At 35.4% G+C, this 18070-nt stretch overlaps 1 protein-coding gene and 1 non-coding gene across 7 annotated transcripts in view; both read right to left on the bottom strand.

The window, feature by feature from the left end:
* Dom (domino helicase) overlaps window positions 1-18070 on the bottom strand; it is a 38692-nt gene that overhangs the window by 17418 nt on the left and 3204 nt on the right. For 4 of the 6 annotated variants that reach the window (XM_071719409.1, XM_071719408.1, XM_071719412.1 and 1 more), the window contains exons 2-21: window positions 17858-18066; window positions 16571-17447; window positions 13801-14039; window positions 13104-13430; window positions 12342-12552; window positions 11669-11892; window positions 11307-11444; window positions 11128-11215; window positions 10467-10657; window positions 9948-10049; window positions 7720-8035; window positions 7218-7392; window positions 6740-6926; window positions 6440-6576; window positions 6126-6312; window positions 5696-6017; window positions 4669-4749; window positions 1248-1508; window positions 817-1133; window positions 197-489 (exon numbers count right to left, since the gene is read on the bottom strand). In XM_071719409.1, the coding sequence (XP_071575510.1) occupies window positions 197-489; window positions 817-1133; window positions 1248-1508; window positions 4669-4749; window positions 5696-6017; window positions 6126-6312; window positions 6440-6576; window positions 6740-6926; window positions 7218-7392; window positions 7720-8035; window positions 9948-10049; window positions 10467-10657; window positions 11128-11215; window positions 11307-11444; window positions 11669-11892; window positions 12342-12552; window positions 13104-13430; window positions 13801-14039; window positions 16571-17447; window positions 17858-18055 (4871 nt within the window). In that variant the 5' untranslated portion in view covers window positions 18056-18066. The remainder of the gene's footprint in view (window positions 1-196; window positions 490-816; window positions 1134-1247; window positions 1509-4668; window positions 4750-5695; window positions 6018-6125; window positions 6313-6439; window positions 6577-6739; window positions 6927-7217; window positions 7393-7719; window positions 8036-9947; window positions 10050-10466; window positions 10658-11127; window positions 11216-11306; window positions 11445-11668; window positions 11893-12341; window positions 12553-13103; window positions 13431-13800; window positions 14040-16570; window positions 17448-17857; window positions 18067-18070) is intronic. The other 2 variants (XM_071719410.1, XM_071719411.1) reach the window with 2 other exon arrangements.
* Window positions 12827-12964, bottom strand: LOC139780701 (small nucleolar RNA snoR639/H1). Its single transcript, XR_011720310.1, has one exon. It is a non-coding gene; the product is annotated as a small nucleolar RNA snoR639/H1 (small nucleolar RNA).

The raw sequence follows: 18070 nt of genomic DNA, 5'->3' as shown, positions 1-18070 counted from the left end.
TAATCACTAATTTGATAGAATTGTAATTTTTAAAGCTTAAATACCAGAATATTTAATATTGGAAATTAAGGAAAAATATCTAATTAAATGTTTGTTAACAAACATTTAATATTAATCAAATATCAAAATCTGTTAAGGCTTGGTGTGAAATTATTCTGGATATTGATTACACTTATAAATTATGTCAGATATTAACCTTTCAAAAACCTCTTTGAGTTCTTCAACAATCTGCTCCGTACTTTTGATAGCTTCCGCGAGCGCTTCCGTGTGTGAAAAGAACTCTTTCCGAGTACGAATCTTCTCCTTACTTGTCGCGCAATGTACCCAACCATTGTGCCAACGACAGGCTGTCGTGGGCTTGCCGATTCTCAAAGCTATAAACAGATCTTCACCGTAAAGCGGACATGCCGCGCATCTTCGTTCGTTGATATTTGCCAAGAGATGCAATTTAGCCTGTCTCCTCTGCCTCCTATCATCTTCCAATTGCGGCTACAAAATAATAAATTAAAATTTTCTGTTAATTGAGTGCACCTAATGAAATAATTAACATTTAGATGTAAAATCCATTAGATAAAATTGAAACTTTGTTTATTTTTTGTCAAAAATGAAAAAAAAGAATAAACTAAAGAAGAACCGAGTCAGTTCGAGTAAAGTTTAAGGCTCCTGGATACTCGTCGTTTCTGATGTCATCAAACAAGGATAGAAGCGGCGAGTACCCACGAGCCTTAACGCGAGTTCTTTGAGAGTTAACTATGCTATCGAATTCCTCAATTATTCTTAGAAAAGATTAAATTATTAATATCTATGTTTAATTACCAAATAAAACTCGGATTTCGGCTGTTCTTTACTCTGTGCCTTCGTGACCTCCTTCTGAGCCTGTCTAGGGACAATACCACGTATCGACTGTGGTTGTTGCTGGCTGACTGTCTGCTGGCCGTTGTTTCCGCTTGGTGACGATTGCGAAGCGGTTACGTTCAGAGGAGGTACCCTCATGACGGGTCGGCCGCTCGGAGTTGTCACTACTCCACTGACGACTTTGTTTACTGTCGTGGCACCCGACGTAGCCAAACCCATCAGCGATTTAGACAGCACCGTTAAACGCGGTCCGCTCGACGTCATGACTGGAAACGAAACTGTCAATACAAAATGTGTTACTTCTTTTTTTTTAATCTGTTGGTTACTGCTAACAAGCTTACAGAGTTTACGAAAATAATGATGAAAATTGTAAACAAATGGCGGAAACAAACCTGTGTTAGTGTTCTGTTGACTCGGCGTCAGAATGAAGTGTCTGCCGGTAGAAGTTTGAACGAGTTGCGCGAAACCGCTAGGCACCGCTATTCTTTGGACGGAATCGCCTTGCTTGACCGTGACGGTCTGTGTCGTTAGTCGTTGAATGCCATCTCTGATGCTAGCGTTTCCTACTGTAATCCTTTGCGCGTTCGTCGCTGCTGTGGTCGACGTCACGGTGGTACTTTGCGGATTGTGCCCCAATGTTGCCACAGGAATAGCTATTTTATGAACATTTATATTTTATACTTTTTATTAGATACAGTTTTGATATATTTTATTATATATATTGTTGCTAATAATTTGTTACCACTTATATAAAAACTAATTATAATTAATTTTTTTCGAAAATATTCAGACGTTAATGTATTTTCAGCAAAATGTGAATAATACGAATATAAATATAGTAAATATATCCAAATATATTACGCAATTCACTTTGATGGACTTTGGATATATTGTAGAGCATCAAAAAATATTAGATCCATATTTCTTTTAACTGCTTAGCTCAACGTTTGGGAGGTAAAACGGTAAAACATCCCTTTGAAAAAAAAATCGGTTTTTCTCTTTCGAACCGACTATCCCCGAAACTACAAAAGATAGAAAAATTTTCCAAAATGGAAATTGAATGGCTTGAAGAGTACCTTAAGGGGTAATACCTAGCCGGAATTTTTTTTTTGACCATTTTTTTTTATTGGCTTAGATGGCGTAAAAACATGTCAAGAATAATGTCTGACATGATTTATTGTTGAAAAAATTTTTCAAGTGCTTGTAAAAGTCGAATTTTCGAAGCAACTCCGAGCGCGTCAAAATGACAAATTGAATGTCGAAGCGAGTTTTGCCCCTTTTACTCATTATTACCGGCGGTGCGACGGTACACAAAATAGTTTCTAAATGAGGTACAGACGAATGAATCGTTCAATTCTGTTGTTTGGACGATCGCTCCGAAAATGGTTTCAAGCGGAAAGGGGGTATTGGACATTGCTACAAATATTTCGGTTGTAACTTTCAACGGCGGATTATCTAGTGTCATGAAGATCATGGATGTACTCGGCATTACTGTTGGTCGTCAATGTTTCGATTTTTGCTTGGAAGCCGATTCGCGCCGCATTAAACTCGCCGAGCGCTCAATGTCCGACGCCGCCAAAACCGGACGTCGTGATGCAAAATCAGCCAAAAAAGATTTGGAAAGGACTGAAATCAACTTGGAAGGCCAGTTATATGGTGCTGGGATAGCAGAGTAAAAGTAAAAAAATCAGCAAGTCTATATCTTACAAATTTCATGTAGTAAACACATTGTCAAACTTTAAACGCGTTTTTCTCGAAACTACTTTTTCAGACACGGCTAGCAGTAGAACTCGAGTAATTTTTATCCGATTGACTTGAAATTTTAACTGTAGCTTTTTAGATAGATTATCTATAGAAGTACACACGATTTTTAAGATCGATAAACAATTACGATTTTTATAAACAAATAAAGGCCGATTTTTTTTCCAAATGGCTGCCAAATTTGCAAAAATCAATATTTCTTAATATCCATGTGTACTTCTATAGCTATACTCATGTAGATTAAAAAAATTTTTTTTATTGTTCCAGATACGTTCGTTGGACACTTCTACTGCTAGCCGCGGGACGCCTCGAAAAAATCGACCCTCCTTCCGCGCACTGATGCGCCGCCATTTTGTAATGAAAATTAAAATAAAAAATGTTTTTTTGCACCTCAAGACAAGTGTAATAACCCCTCAAAATTTCATATTGATCGATTTATTAGCAAAGTCACAAAAAATTCACAAAAAACCCTTTAATTCTTTGCTTCCGGCTAGGTATTACCCCTTAAAACAATGACAAAACATTTTTTTAAATTTTTATTTAATAAAAATTGATTTTTTTTAAGGGGTGTTTTACTCCCTAAACGTTGAGATAAGTAGTTAAAAAAAATATGGGTCTAATATTTTTTTATGCTTTACAGTCTACATATCCAAAGCCCATCAAAATCAGTGAGAGACACTTCCGACCGTTCTTAGTTGTTAGAAAGATTAATTTTTTTAAGAATGTGTCCTTAGTTCTAGAATGCTTATAAACGGTAAGATTATAAACAAGCTGGCCCAAGGAATAATTATTCTAGCATCACTGCAAGAGTAATTGTCTAGCGAGAAATTCACAGCGACAATCACTGATCTATGATGCATAATAAATTCGTATTAATTTTATGTTTATATGTGTAATCACACAAAATATAATACAAAGAAATTAAATTAACGATATATTCGGATATATCACAAAATTATAGATATAGATATAGGAACATTAAGGTGGTCCTTTCGCCGACACAGCTAGTCAAGTAACAGTCCGTCATGAGGTAATTGAAAACAAACATATTGACAAACATTACACAACATCCCAATAATTATAATAATATAACATGATTTTACACGCACGATTTAATCGTATTTAATTATTTACTAATTAAAAAAATATCACAATAGTAGTGCGGTTGGACTCGTTTTAGGTTAGGTCAGGCATGACAGTACGGGCTGCGTCGGAAGCATCTCAAGCATCACTCGGGTGTGCTCCCTTCTCCTTCTAACTTGCTGAGATAGAAGGAGAGGGGAGTGTGCTCGTGTGCGCTCGGGTGACGTTTCCGAACGCAGCCGTCGCAGCCACGAGTAAAGCAATATGCGATTGGATCCACTACTTATTTAACCTCATATATCAGAGCAAAACTTGTGCTAAGCCCTTATTTTCAAGGTACGTACGAAATCCGGAAACTTCAGGGAATATTTTAAGACATTAATAATGTATTCATCTAATCGCTAAGTACATGTATTATTCGTTGAAAATCTCGGCCGTGGCGATTTGCATCATTCTATCTTTCTCGTTCATTAGATGTAAACAAGGATAGAATGACAATAGCACGCTCCGCGAACGCACATTTAGAATGAATTATTTCTTGTAAAGTTGTGCTAACCTCACCTGATTTTTCGTACACATGCCCCTTATTACTGTATATTTAACATATATCAAATTTAGGTACCTATCTAATACTTATTCTCATGAAAGGACTACCTTAAGAATGTATTACGCCTATTGTGGGTTAAAAAAAAGTCTATATCAATCAAAAGAGTTATCTTTCTGAGTTACAAGCAATCAAAGGAGAACAATTTTTTCGCGAATTAATTCACATGACATTTATTTAACATGTTTTACACGGAAAACTAAATAAAAAGTATTAATTAAAGAAATTCAAATATTTTTTTATGTAAGAGTGAAAAGAAAGCGCAATGAAAAACGATTGAGTACAGACTCTGTAAAATTTGTTATAAATTTGTAACATATCGTGCTAATTAAAAATGAGTTAAAAACAAAACAAAAGTCGCTTACCTTTCACGCTACCCTGATGCGGCACCAGTTGCAGGGAATAACCTTGCAATTGTTGACCACCCGCGACTCTCAATGTAACACCTAAGAATAAAGAGTTGTTGAATTTCGTGTTTGAGTGATAATATGAATGTACACACATTGACTTTAAATATATCAATTAAATCGCTGAGAAATTATAAGAAACAAACTAACTAAAAATTAACGAAAAATTTACTTAATATAATCGGATGCATTAACGGTGTCTCATGTCCACATTCACAAGAAAATTTTCAACAATTTAATAGATTCAATATTTTTTTGTTCTTTGTCAATATGAAGTAGTTGAACAATACAATTAATCATGTAAATGTGGAGTCACTTCTTAAATATATATATTATAAAAACATTTAATTAAATATAAATGCGCATCTAATGTCAATGCATCTAATTAGTCTTTCATTAATTTGATTATTCACATAAATTTTTAACGGATTCTTTCTTCTTTAATTATAACTGATAAAAATATCTTCTAAATATAAAATTACAATTTGTATTGCATTATACATAGATAATCCTGTTAAAATGCTTCCCTCGTAGCCCGGGATAAGGGTTTTCTCATGTGCGAGGTTTTCTCGAGTGCGTTAATCTTTTCATGACCAATAGAAATATTTCATTTCGGTTATTTCCTTTCTTCATTACCATAGGTTTGGCAACTATAGACTCCAAATAAAAAAGTATAAAATCTCACAACTCCTTTAACATAATTCACAATTTAAAAAAAGTTGCAATTCTATTATTATTTTACTTATATCAGTGCATTTGTTATCTTTTAACAATACTAGCACATACATATGTTTTACGTACATACACAATCAATATATTTTATTTTTTAAATAATACTGGTACAATTATTATCGCTAACCTTGAATTCTTTAATATCGGTACCTATTTTGAGACTTGCAAAATGTAATTTAATGAACTACTAATGATAAATTGGCCATGAAAATGTTAACGACTAACGCGATAAGATATAATAGTCTGGACCTACCTTGTCCCGGACCACTCTGGCTGGTATTTAATGACTTTATCAAGGGGGACGTACCCACTCTTGGCGTGGGTAGTACGCCAGCCAGATTCTTTAGCCTGGTCTGCGTTTGCTGTTGTTGCTGTTGCGGCTTCGCTTGATTTGATAATCTAACATTGATCTTGATCCTGCCGGATGGACACCTTGGCGCCGGTTCTGGTTGGCTATCTATCTCCTCGATAAGCTTCCTAGGCGTCCGCAGACGATTCACTCTGTGCGCACCGAATGCACTGAGCGTCATCTCCAGATTTAACAGTAAAAGATTCAGGCTAGACAGTTGGATGTGCTGCAAAGTCAAATCACAATTTGCAGAGATAAATAAGTTGGTCACTTCAGTTTTCAGTATGTAGTCAATAAATCAGAAACGCCGTGAATTTGCGTTCTGTTGTTTTACCTTAAAGGGATCGTAATCAAGCGCGCTCCAAACTAACGAAGCGGTCACAAACTCGATTGCTTCCATTTGGAATGGCGATACAGTCGGTCGCACCTCGAACAAGTTCGGATGATTACACACTTTTCGTAGTTGCATTAATACATTAATCACACTCAACAGATTCCCGCTGGCGAGCGTTTCCTTCGTCCTTTAACAATATAAGATAAATCAGTGTTGAATACAGGTAATATCCGTAAAAACTAAGAGAAGAATACTTTGTATTCAAATGTAAAAAGCTTTCAATTTCCAATCTATCATTAAAAGAGTTCACTTACTTGGCTCTCGACATAAAGTCATCATACAGAAATCTCTGACGCTTCGACAAACGGCACATAACCACGTGCTCATATTTCTTTGGCAATTGCTTTTCCACTTCAGTTTTTAATCGTCTCAAGAGAAATGGCCGCAACACCTACGGAGAATGTAATTTATTAAATATATTACATAAAACAAATAAATGTATGTGGTACATCTAAGCTACTAATAAAATTCAAATTCCTTCAGTAATATTATAAATTAAATTAAATAAGAAAAAGAGAAAAAAAGATGAGAAGGTAAAAAAACTACGTACAGACCTTATGCAGACGACGGATTATATTCTCATTGTATTCGCTGTTCCCTTCGATCATGCCTGTGACAGGATTGCTAAACCACTCTTTAAATTCGCGATGAGACTGGAAAACGTTAGGCATAAGAAAGTGCATGAGCGACCACAGTTCCATTAAATTATTTTGAAGAGGTGTGCCGGTAAGAAGTAATCTCCTGCAATAGATAAACCGAAAAGATATAGTGATGTTTCAGTATGAAACAATTTCCATCAATTTTAATTAAAGTGATGAAACACAATCAGTACAATAGTCTAAATTCATTCCTTTAAAATTTTTAGAAAATTAATATATATTTCTTACGATTAAAAGTTCAAGAAATTCCGTAAAATTAATATATTTTAACGTGACTTAATGTTTCTTTACTTTAGAACTTGTTTTAAAGCGTGAATTAAACTGTCATATTTAACGGAATTTCAATGCGACAATGTTGTAATAAATTAATTACCGTTGTGTCTGGAAGTTTAAAAGCAACTGCCATCTCTGCGATTTGAAATTCTTGATATTCTGTGCCTCGTCTAAGATAAGATATTTCCATTTTTTCCGTCTAAAGCTTTGGTGATCTTGTATTACTAACTTGTAAGACGTAATGCATATATGGAAAGCGTTTGGTTTTGTCCAGCCTACAAATATAGAAAAGAATGTTAAATTTTATGACAATCGGACGATTACCATACAATTATAATAAATAAAACAATAAATATTAATTGTTTCTCCAGACAGGATTCGTATGTCAGATAATGATCGATTTTTGACACGCGAGTTTTAATGGAGAAAAGAATTTTACTATCTCGCTGATTAATAATACAGACATTGTCATTTTGAACTAACGCCCGTTGTCGGCAGCGAGTAAGATAATTAGATAGCTAAATAATCGCAGTAAAATCTTGGAAAAAAAAGAGAGAGAGAGAGAGAGAGATACATGTTTAAAAAAATGGTATGTAAGTTACCCGTTCGCTTTTGTTTTCTCTCCTTCTGTGTGCCGTAATATGTCAGTATTTTAAAGCCGGGACACCATTTTTTGCATTCCATTTCCCAATTGAGCATTACAGAAGTCGGCACGATTATAAGATGCGGTCCCCAGTTTCCCTTCTCGCAGGCTAAATGCGCCAACAGCGCGATGGTTTGTATAGTTTTACCTAGACCCATCTCATCAGCCAAAATGCCGTTTAACTTTCTGTCGTACATCGTGACAAGCCAGTCCAATCCTATGTGCTGATATTCCCGAAGACAGTGTTTCAGAAGAAAAGGTATTTTAGTGACAACCTAAAAATACATATAATGTTATTAAATGCATTAAAAAAATACAGGCATAGAAAAAGTGGTCTTAAACAAACATAATTCGCGGAAAGTTCTTCTCGTTTAAAGATTTGTAATTTAAAAATTACTGACACTTCAATAATAAAACATAATAAAAATTGATAATGGTAAAATATTCTGCATAATGTATGAATTTTGTAATTAATAAATTTGTAGTGATTATTTTCAAGAATAAAAAATAAATATGTTTATTCATGGGAAAATTTATCACTGTTAGTTTTCCTTTCGTAAATGATGGTGAGCAAAATTGCTGCTTCACCACCTTGGATTGAAAGGATTATTTACCGAACATTTGAATTTCTTGATACCTGAAGGAAATGATTAAAAGAAGAAAAAATTTGTAAATACAAATTTTCACTAAAAAAGCAATACTTGATAAGAAAAGTATTTCTTTCTATATGTTTTTCTTTACATATAACATACATAAATATAAATACATAAATAAATATATATTATATATATATATATGTATATATATATATATATATATTAGGGTGGTCCTTATTTACTCGACAAAAAATTTGTTTTTTTAATTTTTTTGCGGCACCCCTCAAAATGTTTCCAATTCACAAAAAAATAATACCTGCCAAAGTTCAGCTTGATCGGATAACGGAAACCCGTGTCCGGGTCAACGTTGATTCAGCCCCCCCACAAAAAATATTAAATTCCTGTTGAGTGTGACGAGCTCAAAATTTTTAATCTGCGGGATATGAAAGCTCATAAATAGTTTGTAATTTTGCGCTATTTGTTTTTTAATTTCTGCAAGGTGGGGGGGGGGCAGCTCAACTGGGGTGCTTTAAGGAGGGTGGTCGCTCAAATCAATTTGATAAGAATTAGTTGAAATTTATGGAGGATATTCGTCTATGGGAATCTGTCGTCCATGCCAAAGTTGAAGACAATTGTCTGCATGATTGTCGAGTAAATAATTATTGAAATTACACTCTTGTCTCTCTCTTATACATGGGCGACACAGCAAAAATGTTACCTAACCTGTAATGTAACTCTCGAAAGCATATTAAAAATGATAAGAATTTAATGAAAATAGGTGCAAATAATTCTTTACATATTTAGAAAGAACTTTCTCGAAGACTGAAATGATTTGTCTTTATAGTTGTCAAGAAATTGTAAAAATAAAACAGGACCACATTTATTATTGCCACATTTTAACGTGGATAATAACGTATTTGGGTTTCAATTGTACAAACAACTCTTTTTAAGCCTTAAGAAACAACAATTGAATGCATTCCACATATTTATTTGCTAAAATTCGTTTATTTCGCGCGACGAAAATCTAACCTATATGCTTTCCCCCTGCCGCGCCACCTGCCCCGCAGCGGGACCCAACCAACCTCCTTAAAAACCAATGGCCGCGTTCAGCAGACACAACTGTTGAGTCTCGTCTTATCAACAATCTGCGGCTGCGTTCGGAAACGTCACCCGGGTACACACGGGTATACTCCCTTCTCCTTCTAACTCGCTGAGGTAGAAAGAGAAGGGAGTATACTCGTGTGCACTCGGGTGACGTTTCCGAACGTAGCCTGCGTTGATTGATTGGTTCTAAAAGTAAGAGCCAATCACGTTCGACTGCTACTGAGCGGGTTGGTCTGCTGAACGCGCCCAATGTTGATGGAATAAACAGTTTAATACAAGAGAACTTAAATGTTTAAAAATCCGGGGGTACGGGTTTCCGTTATCCGATCGAGCTGAGCTTTGGCAGGGATTATTTTTTTGCGAATTGGAAACATTCTGGGGGGTGCCGCAGAATAAATTTAAAAGTCGAAAAATAAGGACCACCCTAATATATATATATAATATAATACTTATAAGATTTAATAAAATAAAACGCAAGTAAACTTACACTAGTGGTGAGCAATGTATTTCCCTTAGGCTGGATGCTCTCAGCCAATGCGGCAACGTTATCCATTTCGTTATGAGCGTCCGAATGATCGTTTTCTGTGATCTGTAACAAAGAATAATCAGAATAATTTTCAAAGAATAATTTTCACAAAAAAAATTTTTCAAAAAGAATTTTCTCAGACAAATGCCTCATTTCACAGCACGGATAGCAATTGAGATAAATGAAAACCAAATATCTCATACTGTCAGTAGATGGTAAAAGTATCATCACTGTAATAATTTATATAAATAAAAGAATTTTCATATAATAAAAACGTCTTTTACAAATTGAAAATATCTGTACATATACATAATGGCAATGAAAGAAATTAATTCAAGAACAAAAAATAACCCAATCAGATCTCAACAGAAAAATTATTAATTTGTAACGATGATTAAGTAAACTATATATTTATAATAAAATTCAATTTAAAGTAAATGGTCTTCATTATATTATTATATAAAATAAAAGAAGACTCACTCTACTATCCGATTGTTTTTCCGCAGAGGGGTCTTCGAGAAGAGATTGAAGTCCCACATCTGCCTCGGTATCACTTTGAGTCCGAGTCTCTTCCTCATCACTATCGCAATCGCTCTCTTCGCTCTCACTTTCGCTGCTAGTTATTTGGTCTTCGATTTCCTGTACTGCTTCCTTGTTTTCTTTATCCGTATCTAAATAAAGGGCAATGACATTGATTAAATCAACTAGCTCTATTCCTTCAACAATAATATATAATCTCCGAAATTTTCTCAGACAAATGCCTCATTTCACAGCACGGAGAGTAATCGAGATAAATAAAAACCAAACATCTCATACTGTCAGTAGATGGTAAAAAGTATCATCACTGTAATAATTTATACAAATAAAAGAATTTCCATATAATAAAAACATTTATATAATGATCAAGATAATAATAAATAAAAGTTCATGTTTTAATTTACGAAAGTTGTTTTCTTTAAGCCGCTTATAACTCAAAAACTATTGATTTATACATTGTTTTTGTAGAGTAAAACAATTCAAAGACATTCAAGTATCGTATAAAATAAAAAAGATAAAAAAAGCGTGCTTGATCTAGACTTCATACAAAAATAATAGATATTTATAAAAAAAAAAATTTAAAAGATCTATTAAAAAAACTCACCTTCGGCCTCTTCATCCACGTCCATCAACATGTCCGACATATTTGTATATTTGGCCGTGAGTTCGTCGATAGACATTTCATTATCAGCCTAAATAAGTACGAGCATAGTTTTATTTAAGTTTGACAAGAACGATTTGCGATAATCACATGATAATTTCTCAAAATAGAGAATCATGTACCTTAAGTTCATCGAGCTCCCGCTTATGATCGATTTCGCCCTCGAGCCTTTCCTCTTCCATGATAGTATCTTCTTCGTCCGAGGATTCACCGGACGCCGCGATAAAGTCCGCATCTGCATCAACTGCTTCCTCATTTTCCTGTAACAAAAATCATAATCTCATTTTATCTTTTAATAGGTAAATCTTTAAATAGGCGATAAGTTTATAGTTCTTTAAAATTGGAATTGTCACTAATTTTAAAAATAATTTTAATATATAAAAATACGTAAAGTTTTTATCAATTTATATTATATATAAATATTATACAAAAAAGATGACGTATATTCAAACATTTATTTTACATGGAGAAAAAAAACACGTACATTTTGCTCCTCTTCATTCGTCGCGCTTTGCGGCGATAGACTTCTGTTACGATCTTCCAAATAGTTTGATGGTAAGTCCTTTAGAAGATCTTCCAAAGGTATTTCCGATTCTCTTTTTAACAACTCCACTTCCTCCTTGTGATTAGTCGTTAATTTCATTTCCTCTTCGGCCTTAGCTATGGTCTCTTCGTCGTCATCTGAACTCTGATTTGGCTGGAATTCCTCTGTAATAGAATGTTATACAATAAAATTAGATTATTTATACAAATATAATGGTAAATTTAAATTAATTTATACAATATTTAATGTATGTAATTTAAATCAACCTATGTATACAATAAGCCCCAAGTATTAATTTATGCACTGCGTAAAGCTTAGAAGTTCTGCTTAAACTGTGAAGCACATGTGTTTTATTATAAATTATAGTAATTAAAGTCATTGCATTAAAAATGACAATGTTACATGTCATGTAATTATCAAGTATACTATGCAATAATTATATATTTAAGAGATCTTAAATTTTGTCATGCACAATAATTTTGCATTTTCAATAATAACGGCATTGAAGTGAATGAACATGTTAATGTGTGTTAATAATTACATGCATTAATCAATGCACACTTATTATCATAAATAAAAGTTAATTATATTTTATTATGTAAATTAAACGTACCGTCGGAATGACATTTTCCCAATGGAACCGGCGAAGAGATACGTGAACTATTTATGGAAGCTGGAATACTCTGTGGACCGTCAGTCTTGTTGAGACCCTCTGTCAGCCACGTGGAGTATTTCTCCGTTTGACCCACAATGAAATTTAAATGTTGATCCAACGCCTTCTTTCGTTTTTCTTCTAGCCTCGTCTGCTGTTTATACTCCACCAACTGTCGGCAAATTGCAATTACGAGAGTTATAATAATGAGAGATTGCTAGTATTGTTCACGGCTACAGTTTTATTTTGTTTTTCTTCATTATAATAATTCTGTCCATACCTATTTATCTCGCACTTATAAAATATATTTTTAAAACGTGTAAATGTTGTGTAATGTTTAAATGTTGTTACTAATTGTTAATAAGAAATGTTATATATTCGTATCCAAATACATTTATGAGATTTCGGGTTTATCCAATTGATATATGTGTGTAATTCAATGCGAATGTCCTGCGCTAATACTTTGGTTGAATTTAGGAGAAAATAAAACAACCATACACAATGCGCAGACTTTGCTGTTCCCACAACGAGCACACGCTTCCGATAAAGATACATCAAGAAGGTCGGCTTAATTAGTGTGGGGTAGAATAAAGCTAAATCAATGTAGTTTTCATAAAAAATAATATATAAACAAAAATTGTTTTATTGAACTAAATTGATAAAAAGATTGATTGCTCGATCCATCCAAGTTTCTAAATGTGCAAATTTCAGCTGTTTGCTTACTTTCTCGACATTTGTCCAGAAGGTTTTGATCTCCTTGGCGACCAAGCTGGCGATCTTCTTCAACCGTAGCTCCTGCGACTTCTCAGCCTTCTGCGCCTGAATCGCCTTTTCCTGGAAGTACTTTTGCACCATTCGCGCGCATTTTTTCGCTGCCGCCTTTTTCCATTTACGCTCCTGGGCGAAATCAGCGGCCAACCAGACCATTTCCTCCAGCAGGTAATCCCAATGGGCCTTGGTTCGGGTCGGTTCTTGCACCTTGGGCAATCGCCGTTCCGACCATAATCCCTCGCGTTGCAGCTCCTTAATCCTCTGCACTACGTACGCCTCCTGTATCCCAATAATCGTAGCCATTAGCATAAAATTTAAATATATAAAAAATGCATTTAATCTTTGCAAAGAGGAAACATACAATACATGTATATGATAAGTTATTATTAATATTCATATTAACAAAATAATTAAATTAAATAAAGTTTTTTTAAAACGTGTTTGATAAAAATAGAAGAAAAAGTAAAATCCATTAAGTAATAATTGACTCGTTTTTATATATAAATAATAATAATAATAATAATAATAATAATAAAAACAAAAAAACTAGAAAATTATATCCAGCTGATATGAGCTTACATTTAAATAAGACACGTAAACTGTTTTTTTACACCGCAAAAAGATTGAAAGAGATAGTCATGGCAATTACCTGCCGCAGTTTTTCCGCAATATGCTCCGGATTGTTCGTGATATCACAGGAAGTAGTTATAGTAGTGGGTGTAGTCAACTTAACGAGCTTAACGATAGGTTGAGGACTATTGAGCGCAACTGTTGTTATAGGCGTTTTCGGGGTTGCGACGGTGGTGATCGACGGCGACGACTTTTCCACCACCTGACTCGCGGCCGAGGTCGTCGGTTTCGACGAGTCTGCAACCACTGACGTTCCACCTGAAACGATAACATCGCCTTCAGATCGCTATAATAAATCACGTGAATTATAATACATAAATCAAAATGTAAATCGAAGAGCTGGATGCGACAACAGCGTATGCTATTCAAAGATACTTCTGTATTAAATTAGCGTAGACAAGTATTATATACTTCACGCGAATAATGGTTCAATAGATAGGCAAATGATAAAACTTTGACGGTGTAACTCCACAGGAGACAGGCAAGAAACGAGATAATACACATCCACACGGTCGACAACAACAACAACTAAACGCGAGAAACAAAAACACTTTCAAATACGTCAATTAAAATAAATCGCTTTTGTATCTGAGACGATATACATGTGTATACATATGCATGACGTAGCGAGAGACATACAATGTTCTTACCAAGCTTCAAATAAAAACATGCGTTTGCACTTAATAATGATCAGGTCAATCACCACAGTATTATTGTAGATTTATACGTAACATGCTACACTTGTCTGACTTATTCTATACAGTTGGCATACATTGAACGTATAGTGAACGTATAGTATGAAAAAATTAGATGTTATATAGCTTAAGATGGCAGTACAAATTTCTACATGAACTTTAATTTATAGTTTTAGTAGCAGCAGACAGTTCTTTGGCGAGCGTTTCCTGATCATCGTTCCAATAGTTTAAAGTCGAGAGTACAATATATATAACACGGAAGTACATAATGCGTGAAAATAATCGTTTATGAGGACTTGCAGCATCTAACTGCTCAAAAGCGAAACCAATATGGATCGGCTCAAAGATACGAAGAGACGAATGGCAGGCGATCTGCGGTAATCACCTATAATGAGCGTAGGTGTTACGGTAGAAGCGGATGGAGGGTGAATGGTGACTGGTGAAGACTGGATTGCCGCTCGGAAGGCAAACACCATGCCATGGCGGCCCCCTTGAGGCCTACCTGGTATTTGTCCTAAGTGCGCAAATGATCATTTATTTATACAAGCCGAATTTCAATTCATTATGACAGTTAAAATATAACACGAATAAGGAAAACCGCCTATCTTCCGCCAACAATAAATGACAAACTATTTTCCTATATAATATGAGAATTCTCCCAATGCAAGGCTCTATATCTAATGTCTTTCTCGTTATTTTTTTCTTGCTGATTGCACAATAGATACTGATAGAATGATGGTGAGAACTCGAGATGATCGTTGTTATTTACAAAAAGAATATTTAACCCTCCACTGCCCTCGTTTAGCAAACGAATGTTAGTGTTAGCATCATGTCGCGCCTGTATGTCATTGTATTAGCATAGTATATAGCATTGCCACATAGTTTTCTTAGATCAAGGGCCACTATTTCCAACGTCTGTTAAACTCTAACCGATCGTAAACTTTTCAGAATAGTCAATAGAAGTTGGTTATTTTGAAAAGTTAACGGTTGGTTAAAGGTTAACAGATGTTGAAATAGTGGCCCCCAAACATAGTCTTGTAAATAACGCTTTCAAAGTCTAATCTAAAAATTGTACTAACGAAATTTTGGAAAACAACCATATAAATATAATCTAAAAGATTGTAAATAAAAAGTCAACAGTTTCAGAGTCAACTTTTATATCTGTGCAAATAAAAAAATTAAAGAAATAAGATGTAACGTTAGCGATTGCCTAACACGAGGGCAATGGAGGATTAAATAACATATATATAAAACACAAATAGAAATATAGATAGAATAATGGTGAGAATCCAAGAAATATTAGACATTAATTACGAAGAATACATATTAAAACAAATTTGGAATTAATTGCTTAAGTTATATCTGTAAAAAAAACTGTATCTTTCTTTTATATAATTATATAAAAATACAATTTTGCAAAATTTCTTCATATATCGTAAATATGACATCTGTCGTACACTAGTTGTGATGCGCAGGAGAAAGAGTAATCTATTTTAACATATAGGGTGAGAAAAGGATTATTATTTTCGCTTATGACGTCATAATCCAATAAAGCTATGACAATATTCAGTCGATTTTCTCTATTCTAAGAACTCGTATTCTAAGTTTTCCTTTACGTGGGAATGAGCAAGTGACTGGAAGACAAAGCGTACAACATCCTTATTTTGCGCAACTTGAAAAAGATTAAAGAAAAAATGTTAGGATAGACAAAATTCTTCGGCCCATCTTACAATAGAGAAAGGCGACTATATATTCAAATTCGACTAAACACTTAAAATTGAAAATACACTGAATAAACAGTAAACAACAAACACGAATTTTCGCTATTAAAATTCGAGGAATATGTGTGATGCTTACGGAACATTCATCGGAGTTCAATTAGAGAGCGAATCGATTTGTTCAGGAAGTGTAATATATATGATGTTTACACACGTTTTTAATGATAGTCTTTTCCGTTCAAAATAATAAGAGAATGTAATATCAAGCCCTCTGACCATGTTACGAATCAAAAACATCAGATGAAAACATCAGATCATCGTTGCTCGAAGTAACGGCAAAGAATTAGACCCTTTTGTTGTCACAATTTATAATTACCTTGATGACTGAGCTGGGCTAGAGCCGCAGCAGGCAGGGTGGTGGATACCGCTACCGGCGTGACGCCCGCTCCAGCGATTTTAACCTCCGCTCTTTGATTCGGGATTTGGACTACCGTGGAGCCGGACGTGACGGTTGTGACAGTGGTCGTAGCGGTGACGATAGCGCTAGTAACTGTCGTGGTAGTAGCAATAGTAGTGGTAACACCAGACAGCTGTGAGAATTCCGGTATCGACGACAGTGGCGTGGTCAGATCCTCGTCATCGTCATCCGGATCAAGTCGATGCTGACGCAGAAAGTGTACAAACTGCGGTGTCGGAGATCGCTTCCGCCAGGTATGGTAGTCCATCATGTTGCCACCGGCGTGCAGAAAGAACAGTTCTGACGCGTTCTCGGCATACTTCTCACGTACGCTACGCATCCGCCGCATCCTGTGCTCCATTATCCGCCTGCGGCAGCCGCTGGCGTCGAATGAAATCGGTTTCTCCGTCGTTTCCGACAGTTTCAGCCGTTTCCTCGCTGGTGGCGGCGGCGATTGCACCCGTACCTGTGGCAACGATACCTGTGACGATGACAATGACGACGACGACGACGATGACGACGACGACGACGACGACGATGATGATGACGACGACGACGACGACGACGACATTGGCGCCACAAACACGTTGCTTATGGAGGTGCGTACGAGTTTCGGCGACGTTGTCAGCATAAGCTTGGTAGAGTTCTGTGGCCGCGACACCGCCGGTGACGAATGAGGCGACGTGCCGGCAATGCCGACAACGTTGCGCGGTGGTGTCCCCGCGATGTTGACGATTCTTGTGACACCGACTTGTTGCGTTCCGCTCGCGTTAGATGTGACATTGTTCGGTATGACCTGCGAGTAAAGACACGTAAGTGCTAATCACAAGCGGAGGAAATTTAATTACAAAATTACGTCAAATTTATGCAAATTGCTAGTTACAGAATAAAAAGATAATAGAGATTAAAACTATCTTCAGCAATTGTTACCAAGTACGATTATTGGCTAATTAAATTAATGATCGGCCATCACAATCACCGAACACTATTAATGACCAACGAATAATAAAAATAGAAATTAAAATACTCGATTGTGATTAAATTATTAATTGCTAATCAAGATATTTCAAATAATGAAGCTAGGTAAAACATATATTTTATGAAAGGAATATATTTATCATCCTTCGTTATTTAAAAGACTGTAACATATATCCGTTTCATGAGACATAATATGCAAACTCTGGTTATTTGTACAAACGTAGATACCTGTGTGAGACCAGGAACCTGAGTCGTAATAACGAATTGTTGCCCACTGGTAGTAGCAAGCACGTTGAGGCCTTGAGCGGTAGCGAGAACCTGCTGCAGACTGACAGTCTGTTGAGCTAAACTTCCGTTATTTCCGCCATTATTAGCCGCACCCCGATTAAGGGGTGGTAAAATAGGTGCACCCTGTTTATCACTCATTGCACGTTACACTGA

This window comes from Temnothorax nylanderi, unplaced genomic scaffold (assembly GCF_030848795.1).
Source record: "Temnothorax nylanderi isolate EJ_2023f unplaced genomic scaffold, tnyl_v1.0 TNYL_tig0292_pilon, whole genome shotgun sequence".
NCBI lineage: Eukaryota > Metazoa > Arthropoda > Insecta > Hymenoptera > Formicidae > Temnothorax > Temnothorax nylanderi.
The sequence above is the reverse complement of the archived record's forward strand: the minus strand, read 5'-3'. Positions and strand labels throughout refer to the sequence as shown.